The 13,761-nt window shown below is 37.7% G+C and overlaps 1 protein-coding gene across 4 annotated transcripts in view; it reads right to left on the bottom strand.

Annotated features, from left to right (window-relative positions):
* Nucleotides 1-10,255: 10,255 nt before the first annotated feature.
* Nucleotides 10,256-13,761, bottom strand: part of GRB14 (growth factor receptor bound protein 14) — a 117,088-nt gene continuing 113,582 nt past the window's right edge. For all 4 annotated transcript variants that reach the window (XM_060621246.2, XM_060621245.2, XM_060621247.2 and 1 more), the window contains 2 exons: nucleotides 12,056-12,149; nucleotides 10,256-10,714 (listed from right to left, as the gene is read on the bottom strand). In XM_060621246.2, the coding sequence (XP_060477229.2) occupies nucleotides 10,568-10,714; nucleotides 12,056-12,149 (241 nt within the window). In that variant the 3' untranslated portion in view covers nucleotides 10,256-10,567. The remainder of the gene's footprint in view (nucleotides 10,715-12,055; nucleotides 12,150-13,761) is intronic.

The raw sequence follows: 13,761 nt of genomic DNA, 5'->3' as shown, positions 1-13,761 counted from the left end.
TTCCAATATCCACATCCTTCACTTCTTAACTATATTAATCTCTAACACTGTGAAACTTATTTTCTAAATGTTGTATTTTTCCTGTCTTTTTATATTTAATTTTTCATGACATTTTATATAATTTTCAAAATTTTATTTTTATTATTATTTTGTTTTTATTTAAATTCTAGTTAGTTAACATATAGTGTAATATTTGTTGCAGGAGTAGAATTTAGTGATTCATCACTTACATATACCACCCAGAGCTCATCACAACAAGTGCTCTCCTTAATACACATCACCATTTAGCCCATCCCTTCCTTACCTCCCTAATAACATTCATATCATAGGAGTCCCAGAAGAAGGGAGGGGAAAAGGGGCAAAAGTCTTATTTGAGCAAATTACAACTGAAAACTTCCCTAATCTGGGGAAGAAAACAGACATCCAAATCCCAGAGGCACACAGAACTCCCATCAAAATCAACAAAAGCAGATCAACACCAAGACATATCACAGCAAAAATTGCGAAATACAGAGATAAGGAAAGAATCCTGAAAGCAGCAAAGGAGAAGAAATCCCTAACCTACAAAGGAAAACAAGGTTAGCAGCAGCCCAGAAACTTGGCAGGCCAGAGGGAGAGACAGGAAACATCGAATGTGCCCAATGGGAAAAATCTGCAGCCAAGAACCTTTATCCAGCAAGTCTGTCATTCAGAATAGAAGAGATAAAGACTTTCCCAGTAAACAAAAACTAAAGGAGTCCGTGACCACTAAACCAGCCCTGCAAGAAATATTAAAGGGGACTCTGAGTGGAAAAGAAAGAGTGACAGCAACAAAGGCTTAAAAAAGGAACTAGAAAAAATCTCCAGAAACACCAACTTTACAGGTAATACAATGGCACTAAATTCTTATCTATCAATAACAACTCTGAATGTAGATGGACTAAATGCTCCAGTCAAAAGACATAGGGTACCAGGATGGCTATCTATTTGTTAACTGCCATTTCATTTCTTTGTTTTTTGTCCCATTGGAATGTATGTCTTACTTACTGATATATGACAACAGTATCAATATTTTATCCAAATTTTCTTTTGTTACCATGCCCTACATAGAGTGGTATCCTTTTCTTTTATATAGGTTTTCATTTTGTATGTGTCAGTGCCTTTTTTTATTTTTGGCTTTAATACCATGATTAAATACAACCATGACTTTACAAAAATATTCCTCCATAATTTTTCTGATGTTTTATGATTTCATATTTTATGTTTAAAGGTTTTTGAACTATCTGAAATTTATTATGGCATAAAGAGAGCAGTAAGGAGCCATGAGATGCTAGTTGTCCCATTAAACCTAAAAAAGCAACTGTTCCCTCATTGATATCTGTTTCCATGCATATTCTTGATTCTTTTTCTGGTTTATTATCAAAGAGATACAAATTTGCTCAATGATACTTTGAGTGCAACAAACCTCATCTTCATAGAAATTCTAGGCATGGTTCTAGGCAATGAGGGCTGTGGCTTGATCTGGTGGTTAGTGCCATTTGATCCTCTAGCTAAAAATGTTGCTGTAAAATGGATCTTCTGACATCAGAAAAAAGGCCCCTTGGTGCTCTGAGAAGTCTATTCCCAACTACAGGTTCTGCCACAAAAGCCCTCATCTCTGCTGTCAGAGGTAAAATGCTTCAGTCTAGTGTCCTAGGCATTCTCCACTCACCCACCCATCCATGGAGCTGTAAAAGGAACACACATTTCTGCTCCTCAAGGAAAACCCCGAACAATCATCTCCTTCCTAATTTAAGCTAACCTTAATTTCTCTCTCCTTTGGTTAGGCCATTTCTACTTCTTGCAACATAGAAATTCCTTTTCTCCTCTTTGGATAATCTATTTTTACTACCCTTCAATAGTCAAGATGTTAGCACCTTTTTTTTTTTCCAGATGTGTAGGATACAATGTATAAGAGCAGCTTAGATGTTTACACTTACAAGGTTGGTCTCTGCTTCCTGAACTAATAATAGGAAAATTAGTAGCTTTCTTCTTCTCTGGTGAGGCTTCAGCAAAGAAAACAAAAATAAGTGGGATTAACTAAATTATACAATGATCACATCAGTCTATTTAAAAATTATTCAATCACTGTTACTTTATGGTTTAATATCTGTTGTAGTAACTAACACCTCACCATTTTCTAAGTGTTCCTGGCTATTTCTTGTATGCTTATTCTTCCAGAGTTAAAGTAGATAGATGACAGATAGATAGATAGATAGATAGATACAGATAGATACATATAGATATAGATATGTAGATATATCTATCTATATCTATATATTTTTTTCAAAGGTCTGGAATCATTTTCTCATGATGTGTTACAGGAACTCAGGATCTAAGAGTTCCGAAACTGATCTCATATTCAATTCCTCCTCATCATTGTACTGAGTTCATTCAACAAGTCTCTACTGAGAACTTAATATCAGCCTTAGACACTTTGCTAAATTCTGAGGCTACAACCAAGAGGAACATAGTCCTTCCTTGCCAGGAACTTACACTTAATAGGGAAAAAAAATCAATGAATAATTCAACAGAGAGTGATGAGTGTTAAGATGGAAAAGTTGAAGGACTATATTGTTGGATAATTTAATCTAATCCATAGTCAAGAAAATTGTCCTGAAGAAAGTAATATTGTCACAGGAGCTCTAAAAGGGCAAAACAGTTACTTGAATTGGAGAGAAGGGTAAAAGAATGTGTTTAACATAAAGGGAATGTACGTGCAAAAACCTGAAGTTAAAGAGAATATTTCAGAATAGAGTCTACTTCAGGGAACAGACTGTCTGGAAAATAGAATGCAAGGGAGAGTGGCTAAAGATTATGCTAGAAATACAAAGGTGAAAATATGAGAGCCTCATAGTTATGTTAGGATTCTTTATCCAAGGGCAATAAGAAGCGATTGAAGCTTTTAAGTAGAAGAGTGCTATGACCAGTATTTTTGAGAGATGACTGACAGTAGAGTGCAGAATGAACTTGGGGAGGGAGAGTAGGTGTGGAGAAAAATCAGAGGAAGAAACACGATTCAAGAATCTGCTCTGGTAGTCTAGGAAAGAAAGTGGTCTATATTTGTGTAATGGCAATGGAAGTGGAGAGAAATACACTTGGTGTTCTTTGGATGTGGAAGGTGACGGTTTCTCAATATCTTCTAGGTTATTGTTTGGGAAACTGAATGATGGCACCATGTTTACTGAGCTGTGAGGCTCTGGTAGGGACCAGGTCTTGGGGGAAGATAAAGAGATCCATGGAAATGTGGAGTTTGATGTAACTATAAGATGTGTAAAGGGAGATGTTGAATGGGTAGCTGTGTAGCAGGATTCTTGCACAGAGAGTCATGACACTGTCCAGGAAGCATCTTTATTCGTGCCAGCACTGCTCGGTTGGGTTCATACCCGAACAACTGGGTTTCTGAATGCCATGTGGTGTAGTTTTTAAATATGTCTCTACTTCCTTGTCTTCCATATATGGCGACACACAAATACGTGGTCTGATTAAGTGGTCTCATGTTACAAGGTCATGAGGGATGTTGTCACGTACATGTATAGCCAGGTTGCCTTGAGGTTGTTTTTTTTTTTCCCTTTCCTTAAGGGAAGGGACCCTACCACAGCTGAATATATGGATCTAAAGTTCAGAAAGAAGGCACAGGTTTTAAAGCCACTTAGTATGTGAAGTCATGACATTAAAGGAAAGAGTCTTCAGGGACAGGGTAAAATAAGAAGGGAGGGGGTTAAGCCTAGGATCTAGCTAAGCATAGCAAAATTTAAGGGATGAGCAAAAAGGAAAATGAGTTGTAAAGAAGACCAAAAAGAGGTACCCAGAAGGATAGGAAGAATATAAGAATTCTGTGGACATGGAAACCAAAAGAAGGGAGTGATTCAAGGAGAGAGTGATAGCACCAATGTTGGTGAAAGAACACGTAAGAACGGCCTGAAAAGTTCCCCTTTCAGTGGTCCTGCGGTTTCAGTGAGGTAGAGAGAGGTCAGTGATTTTGAATAATAGCAAGTGAAGAAATGGTGATGTGCAAGAAGGTATATTATAAAAGACAAGGCCAGGGAGTGAGTTAGGGTTCATACTAAAGCAACCAAGGGGTGACTTAAAAAAAGATTATAAAAAGTTCAAACTATCTGTTAGCTGAGGGTAGCCTGCCTTTTCATTTTTCTATAACAAACTACCTCCCCTCAAAAGGCCACCAATGCCCAACTCAAAGTTTCTGACATTCGGTCCTATAGTTTGAATTTCCTGTTTCTGCCCCAATTTTAGTGGTGGTCCACCTTTATAAGCCACCTAAAACTTGATGTGGAGTGTAGTCATTTCTCTGGACTTTCTACAACACTCTTCCAAGTCTATTGTACGTATGGAGACTTCACACCAGGTTTGGGAAGACGGAAGTTGTTAAATTGTAGATCCACAGAGCAAGCATCCTGGAAAATATGTACTCTGTATCCATGTTCTTAAGCTCTTTTTGCCACCTGGCCTCTGGACTTCCTCAGTGACCATTTTCCTCTTCAGCTTCCAGCCTCCCACTGTCCGTTAGGTCCCTGGATTCATTCTCTTACCACCTCCTGTCTTGGCTTTCATGCCCAAATTCTTAATTTCCTGTGCAAAATGAAGTTCTTGGTATTTAACTGTTTCCTTCAACATCAAAGCTTCAGGCCTACCTTCCTATAAAAGAAGATGTTCTAAATAAAGACAAATCCTTCTCTAAGAATTTTGATGACATCTGTTAAAATTATAACTTTTTCACCATCGTAATTGTCACCGTCTTCCTACTCTCCTCGGCCCTAAACCTACTAAGCATGTTTTGACTCCTCTCTTTACTTCTTCCCCATCCTTTTCATCCCATCACTGACATCATTGATCATTCCTCCTCCATAAAATAATTTTTTTTCATGGCCATGACTCTCGAGTAGGCTTTATGATTATTGCCAAGATCATTGCAAAGGGTCATCATTCTTTGGTACCCTGCCCCATCTTAGTCATCTTAAACACAGCTGCTCCTGTAATCCAGACATCATCAGGGTACTTCTATCCTCTAATTATTCATTTATTTAACAAACATTTCTGGGAATTTCCAATACACAAGGCAAAGTAAAAGGATGAATGGAGCCCATTCCTGATTTCAACCAGGTAAAAATTTAATAGGGTGATACGTTGAGGTACCTGACTATACCTTTCTATAACTAAAATGTAAACCACTTTGCTGGGCACCGAAGCTCTCCCTAATGCTGTAACAGTTGCCTTTCTAGTCCTATTTGCCATGACTTCCCTCTCGGTCACAATACTGTGTATACTTCAGTTACAACGAAGCTATCATTTGCTGAAAAACTTTTAAATTCAGGGGCCCCTGGCTGGCTCAGTTGGTAGAACATGTGACCTTTGATCTCGGGTTTGTAAGTTTGAGCCCCAATTTGGGTGTAGAGATTACAGAACAATAAAATCTTAACAAAAGACAAAAAGGAAAACTCTTAAATTCAATCTCATGCTGCCTGGCACGGCCATTCCCTCTTTGATGGCACCACACACTCCTTTCTCCAAGGTTTTGTAAATGTTAACTCCTGCAGCCTCAGGACCCATCTTACTCCTCCCATCTTCCGGCAAGTATAATCAATGTTTCTCTCCCAGTGTATTAACTGTATAATACTTACCCAGCCTGGCTTCCAGGACAGATGTTTGTCTATCTATACCCTACTCAGTTTTGCATCTCAAAAGTGTCTTTCACATAATAGGCACTCTGTACATACTGAAGTGAACTTGACAAGCACACGAGGTAAGAACACCGTTTTCAGCCTTTAATCAGATTGCTAACATGACAAGAGCTTCTGAGGGTAGCAGAATCCATGCGTGTACAAATAGGGACACATCCATTCGGTGAAACGTTATTAATCTCTCAAGGATGCACCGATGACCTAGGAGTCTTTTCATCTTCCTCCACTCAGCTGTGCATTAGCCCATTTCCTGTGCTGTCCAGGCAGGACCTCTAAAGCAAGTTTTCCATCTTCTATACTTCCCATCCTACCAATCACTTTCATTTGAGAGAAGAGAGATGGAATATCACTTTATATTGTTAATCAGCCAAGTGGAAGAAAGCATGGGAATCTGTGAGTTCTGGTGCAGGCAGGGACAGCCCACAGAGTCCCTGTAGATGGACTGGTCACCCACACCCCTACTGTACTGTAACCATGGCTACTTCCATTAACAAAGTCTCACATGAAGGACTAAAACCAGCGCAGAGGCACAATGTATAATATATGCATAATGTGCCTTCTTGGCAGGAAGGACAATCAAGTGGTAGCATACAAAGGCACTCAGTGGTGGAAAGGACAAAACTCCAGGGAGGTAGAATACCTAAAAGTACAATCACTAATGTAATAAAAAATATATATCAATATCTTAGATAGAATCGGATAGCTATGCACTTTACATGAATGATTTTATTTAACCGCCCCAACAATTTAAGAAGTGGTGACAATAAGGGGCGCCTGGGTGGCTCAGTCAGTTGAACGTCTGACTTCGGCTCAAGTCATGATCTCACCAGTTGACGAGTTCGAGCCCGGCGTTGGGCTCTGTGCTGACGGCTCAGAGTCTGGAGCCTGCTTCAGATTCTATGTCTCCGTCTCTGCCCCTCCCCTGCTCATGCTCTCTGCCTCGAAAAATAAATAAACATTTAAATTTTTTTTTAAAAAGGTGGTGATTGGGGCGCCTGAGTGGCTCAGTTGGTTGAGCATCTGACTTCGGCTCAGGTCATGATCTCACAGCTCGTGAGTTTGAGCCCCGCGTGGGGCTCTGTGCTGACAGCTCAGAGCCTGGAGCCTGCTTCCGATTCTGTGTCTCCCTCTCTCTCAGCCCCTAACCCACTCGCATTCAGTCTCTGTCTCTTTCAAAAATAAATAAACATTAAAAAAATGTCTTTAAAAAGTGGTGATAATGATGATGGTGATCCCTTCTCTAGAAATGAAACTGATTTGACCAAGGCTACATAGCTACTATGAAAGGGGCTGGAATTCAAATCCAAAACGTATGACTTCATGGCTATAATCTTAACTCTAGTTTCTAATGCCTTGTGTATTATGGGGGATTGAATTAAGAAGTGGTGATTGTTTGGGAGGAACTGAGTGGCTCAGTCAGTTAAGCATCTGACTCCTGGTTTCAGCTCAGGTCATGATCCCATGGTTGGTGGGATCTAGTCCTATGTCCAGCTCTGTGCTGACAGCATGGAACCTGTTTGGGATTCTCTCTCTCTCCCTCTCTCCTTTTCTCTCTGCCCCTTCCTTGCTTGCTCTCTCAAAATAAACTTAAAAAAAAAAAAAAAGAAGTGGTGAATTTTTTATAATTATAAAGGAAATTGACTTGGAAAGGGCTAGCCACCTGATACTCCAACTGCAGAAGCAAATACTGATGCTGGTTAGACATTCTCTTGGATGCCCTTTCTCAAGGTGGGGGATCTCTGCCATGAACTTTGGGGTGAGTATAGTTATGTGCTTAGCCAAGAGTCTTGCTTTTCTCTGGTTCACATCTACAATTTGTGGCCTATGGTATATGTGATTAAAGACAACACAAACAGTGTCTGGGTTCCAAGCATGCCTAATGTCACAGACAGCAAAAATCTGGGAGCAGGTCAGGCAGGAGTTGATCCATCCCACAAGAGGCAGGTATGACAGTTTGGCTGAATGTTCAATAAATGTTACAACAACCCTGCATCTCAAGCAAACTATTCTATGCCTCCCCGGCGGGGGTGGGGGGGGTGGGGGGGGTGGGGAGGTGGGGGGGCGGGTAACACTGACTGCGAATCACCCACTGTGTTCTCTGGAGAATACGAGACAGAAAACTGGAGACCTTCCATGAGCAGAAGTCAACAAAGCCAGAAGACACCGCAGGCCATACTACAGCACCGTTTCCAACTGGGGTACATATAAAACTGTAGCTATGTTTCTATAATTAGTTTACTTTGAAATTCTATTTTATTTTATACATGAAAAGACATTCTGGGAAGGGGGTCCATACGTTTCATCAGGCTGCTAGACAGATCCAAGGCATAGGAAATCTTAATAATGCTGGGCAACAGAGAGGACAGCTTTGTAAATAGAGGAGCCAGCTTGAACCACCAAGTTGTAACCATTACCAAGGACAAACTTTCCTTTTCAGAGAAGCCATAATCCAGGGAATAGTCTAATGTCATTATAATACAACTACCATGTAGAGTTGGCATTGCTGGTGATCAAAAGCCAGTGACCCCACAGGGACACTGATTAACTGATGTTGACCACCGTAATAAAGTTAACACAAAAATCTCCATCTAATATACTCAATCAGTCAGGGATTACACCATTATACACGTGAAGCGAGTAGCTTTTCTGGGAAAGACTCCTAATAATTTTTATCTTGTTTCACTGGGTTTCCTGAATGCTTCACAATGATTACTTAATTCTTCCATAAAAGAAAATAAAAACAACACAGTCTGCAGAGTTTCTTTCTAGGAGAGTGAAGCATACTCATTCCAACATTTGAAAAGAAAAAAGAAGAAAATAGAGCTGATTTGTCCCAATCCTTATCCGAAATGGTGTAAGATAATAAAACTTGGCTGAATCAAATGAAAAATAATCCAAAGATAATTCACATTTCTCGTGGAAATCCATTTTAATACTGTACTAACTCTGAATGTGTCTGATATTTTTGGATTTAATTTCGTATTAGATTTACACACATGTACACACAAACATACACATTTAAAACCCTATTTATCAGAAGGAATCACGAAAGATAATGTCTACCTTTCCTTAGTAATTTTTCTGGACTCATGCTTTAAGATCAAAGTAAGCAATTACATACAACATCTGGGCTCCACAATAAATTTAGATTATGAATGAAGTCAGAGACACAAATAACAAAGACAAGCATAGATTGGTCAATTTCTGAGAGTCTAGTCTTTAAAATAGGACATTCTCTGATACTGTAAATTTTAACTGGGTGCAAAATGAGAAAATGCATTTCAATTCAAAACACAAACTATTTTTATAAATTGGAAATAAGTCAGAAATACACAGGACTCTTCTGAAAGGTTGAAAGGGCCAGGGTGTTGACCTCTCACTCTTCCACGTAGAGATCCTGTGTGTCTTCTAAGCCCCATGGACACCACCAGATGGCTATTTTATAACATCAGATTCATGTTCTAAGTTTCAGTGCTTTAAGAATTAGGTTTGCCTGGGCTGAAAGTAAACTGAATATTTTCTATATTCCAGCATTTTTTTCAGTAATAATTGGCTTATTACCATTTCATAAATGTCTTCAGATGCTTTGTTGCCAAAAATATATAGCCTATATTTAAAACCAAAGTATGCATTTTTGAAATGTTTTAAAACAATCATCCTAACTTTCTTACAGTGTTGTTATAGGATCAGAGGAGATGGCACATTTTGAATGATTTTAACTTGGTGTTTTTCTTTTCTTTTCTTTTCGTGAACAATGAATAGCCATCCACAAAAAGTGGGAAGAAAAGAATCACAGAATCCCAACAAAAACTTCCCAGATGGCCTCAGAGAGGCGATAAGGGAGGTAAGTGTTTCAAGTTTCCAAAGTCTTTGGTTTCCATAATGATGTTGCCAACTGAAAAGAGAGCAGACAGAGAATAGGACGAATTTGCCTATTAGGATCTTTATAGATTTTGAATCTTTGATCTCACCAGATTTGATGACAGGCCACAAAAGCATGTGCTAATTATATAAATCCCTTCCATATCCTGATCATTTTCTTTAAAAAGATAGCTCCAGTTAGTATTTAAGTGAATGAAATAAAACACAATCAATAATGTGCCACTAATAGGTACAATACCAGTGTTAAGTATTATAGGATAGTTAATGATTTAAAAACCTAATAAAAGTCATCCTGAAAAACCAACATACTTCAAAATAATTTTAAGCCGATACTTGAAAATATGATTTGATTTTAAGGTTACAATAAACTCAGAAAATATATAATTCAAAATACTTTTTAGTTTTATTAACAAGTTGTGGGTAGTTTCTTTCAATTGATAGCTCAAGATTTTATCATTCTTCTGAAGTTACAAAAAAAAGTAGTGTAACTGAAATTCAGTCTGCAAATAATTCATTCTGAACCCTCTCAGTTTTTTCATACTTTGTGTTTAAGAATTCAAATGCTACTCTAATAAATGAGGACAGAAAGATGTTTAAAATATGCATATTTGACGAAAATACTATAGTTATGTAAAATCACACAAGAACACACCAAATCATTTTTTCTGAGGTTTAATTTTAACTAATGAATTTTAGATGATAAATGTAATGTCAATTCAAATCTTTGCTTATCTGCAATGCACAGCTATTTTTTGTAACTTGTAGGTGAAATAGATTCTTTTCACCATGGCAATGTTTTCTCCCTTATTTATGGTCTTTCTTTCCTTGCCTTTTCTTTCTTTTTCTTTCTTTCTTTCTTTCTTTCTTTCTTTCTTTCTTTCTTTCTTTCTTTCTTTCTCTTTTATTTTTATTTTTTTCTGTCGTGAGTCCTTTTTCTTCAACAGTTTAACAAGTCACTTCTGGTTTGGCTAAAGAGCAATCCTAGCACAATAATGTTTCAACTTGCAAGGAAGAACGCCCTTATTGAGTTGATAGAACTCCACCAGCTGGATTAGGTCTGTAAATCTCGTGTGGCCATCATCCAGAGTGTGGAACAATTCACCATCGTCTTCCACCTACAGGAGGGAAAACAGCAGACTGGTAAGATGGGCAAAATACCCTCAAGGGCAATCATATTCTGTTGCACACTGTGTCTTTTTATACTAAAATGGAAAAGTGGATGAAACTAAAGGTTAATTAAAAGAATGTTATGATGTGCTTTCTGTTTGTAACTTCACTTGTATTTAAAAGAAATGTCATCTGACCCTAGGATCCAGAGCGTGGCTGCTCTACTTTCTACACCTCAAGTTCTCCTAACGTTCTATAGTTAGAATAATATGACTATTGTGAACCAACAGTGAGAAGTCTGCACTATTCGGTGCAAAAGTAAACACAAGATTTTAATGCTCTCATCGACAGAAATTAATTTCCATACCTGAATGTTGTCTACCTAACAGCTTCATCTATTATCTAGAAGCAAATATTCATATAATTTCTACCAGTAAATTGATTCTGAAGCAATCAAACATTATGTGAATGGAATGACAGCTGCTTCTTCTCTTCCTCCTCCTCCTCCTCCTCCTCCTCTTCCTCCTCCTCCTCCTCTGGCAGTGACATTAAACATTAAATTAAAGAGGTCTTGTGACATTAAACAATTCATACTCACCCAAGGACAGTGAAGTTGGGAAGACACTTCATATGGAATTTGGATAATTCCAAAAAGAGGCCATTCAAAAGGAAATACTAGCAACTTAGCAATCTTAGGTAAAATGTTCCTGAAAGTAGACTGAATCTCTACTCCACACTACCTGTTTCCAACATATAGATCACATGCATATACACATGCACGCGAGCACACACACACACACACACACACACACACACACGGCATCAACAGAAGCAACAAAAATCCCAAAGTGAAGTGTGCTACTCAGAAGCAGAATTACAGAAAAATTTTAAATGTGCTAAGAATAGTTTAAATGTTCTCCAGTTCTGCAGCACCTGTGTACCTATCCATAATGATTAAAAGCAAAACTACAAAAACAAAACAACAACAATAACAAAAAAAGCCATGTTTGAGATAAGAAAGCAGAAAGGGTTTAAAAATAATGGTTTTTAAAGAACCACTGGTACAATTCAGAAAGAATCTCTAGTGGCCTTTTAACAATAGGTGGCATGGGGTCCATGCAATATTGGTAAATCATATTTCATGGAAAAAGAGAAATTTAATTTTTACAATTCCTGTATTTCTTATATTAATTCAGGCTCATAAAACCATTTCTGCCAAACTTAAGTCTAGTCAAAGCACAAGCTCCCTGGCTATATTTAATAAAAGATCCAAAGAAAACCAAAGTTTCCAAAAGCTTATGCATTAAGGTCATCTCTAATATACAAATGTGAAATCACAAATTACTTACTGGTATAATTTGAAAATGCTTTATTTTTTGTCCATGACTCATTGACAGTACGAAAGTTTTGGGGTTACTCTGACTATCCCGCACCAAGAAAACTCTAAGGAGAGAGAAGGAATTTCAATATGTTTCTACTTTACTCATGTATTTCATAAAAATAGAGCATGCAACAAATCTAGAAAATATATTTATAAATGTAGCCAGAGTTTTCCTTTACTGTGTATTCAATGATGGGATTATCCAACATGGTAAACAATCTGGTATAACATAATCTTGTGCTGTAAAACTGTCATCAGTGCTAATGCAATTCTAATAGGATAAATACACAGTGCATTTGTCAGGTTGTTTGCTCACAATAAGCAATATAATGCTACGTTGGCATCAAAAGTTAGTGCTATGTTCTTTTTCCATTGGAGGAACTGGGTATTCACACATAACACCTTTGTGCAGAGAATGGGTCATTAGCATATTATTACTGTAACTTCTGGGTTATGTTAGTCCCTGAAAAGAGAAAATCATTTAGAAGGAAATCATTTTGAACCCCTCTTCAACACTGATCCCCCTTTTTCTTTTGATTCTGGTTCCTACTGTTACATACACAACAGAAAGTGAGAAATGCATATATTCTAGAAAATCAATCCTGAAATCATTTATTAAATGTTGAGCAAAATGTTTTGAGTAAAAGAAACACCCAAACAACATATACTTCAACCATCAAGAATGTAGCAGAAAAGCCTCTATAATGTCAAGCTAGAAAAAAACAAGACATGGCCTAATGGCCTAAGAGCAAATGCTGCTAGGCGTGGATTCTTATTTACTGGTGATACTGTGCAAAACCAGCTTTGTGTTAATTGTTGGCAAACAGATTGTGCAAACAATCCCCACTGGTGACTCCAATACTAATCTCACTGTGCCTGGGCAAAGAGGCAGCCAAATTTGAGCCATCACAGATGTCTGATGAGATTATCCATTCCATTTGTACTGTGTGAGATTCCGACATTACATCACTGGGAGATGGGACAAAAGGGAGTTTCACTGGTAAATCAAGCTGTAATTCTTTCTCCATTCCCGAGCGGATCACCGCTACCATCTAGTGGACTGCCTGGCATCATCACATCTTTCCAAAGGATGTACCCCACCCCCCATGTTTCATTAAAGATTTAAAAAATAAAATAAGATAAAGATAGTATCATTCTTTATTCATTTATTTCATAACATTTATAAAAAACTAGGCTCCAAAAGTAGGGAAATTATAATCCTTCAAAACAGTTTAATGATTCTTTGTGAATTATTTCTTTTCTTGGTCTCATCGGATTGTAATTCTGCTGATTGCTCAAATTTATATCTAAAACGACTGTGCTCCACATAGAGAAGTATATTAAAATCTTCTCTTATTTAGAGTCTAGTGAAATGCTGACTTGTTATTAATAATCTTCCATGTGAAGATGCATTTTTATCCAAATGTCAGTATTAAATCACCTTGAAATCTTGTCATCATCTTAAGCCAACCCTTGAAGATAAAAGGCCCCATCAAGCACTTGTTTAAATTGATGCTGGTTTCATTTCTAGTCCAAACCTCAATACAACCCCCTTGATTTGTACTGCATTTGAAAAGAGAATTTTGCCAGCATTACAGGAAGTATTTGAAATACTCAGCGATCGGAGAAAAAGAAAATGCTTCAGAGTGTAAATATTTCATAATACAATTTACA

The sequence above is a fragment of the Panthera onca genome, chromosome C1 (genome assembly GCF_046562875.1).
Source record: "Panthera onca isolate mPanOnc1 chromosome C1, mPanOnc1 haplotype 2, whole genome shotgun sequence".
Taxonomy (NCBI): domain Eukaryota; kingdom Metazoa; phylum Chordata; class Mammalia; order Carnivora; family Felidae; genus Panthera; species Panthera onca.
The sequence above is the reverse complement of the archived record's forward strand: the minus strand, read 5'-3'. Positions and strand labels throughout refer to the sequence as shown.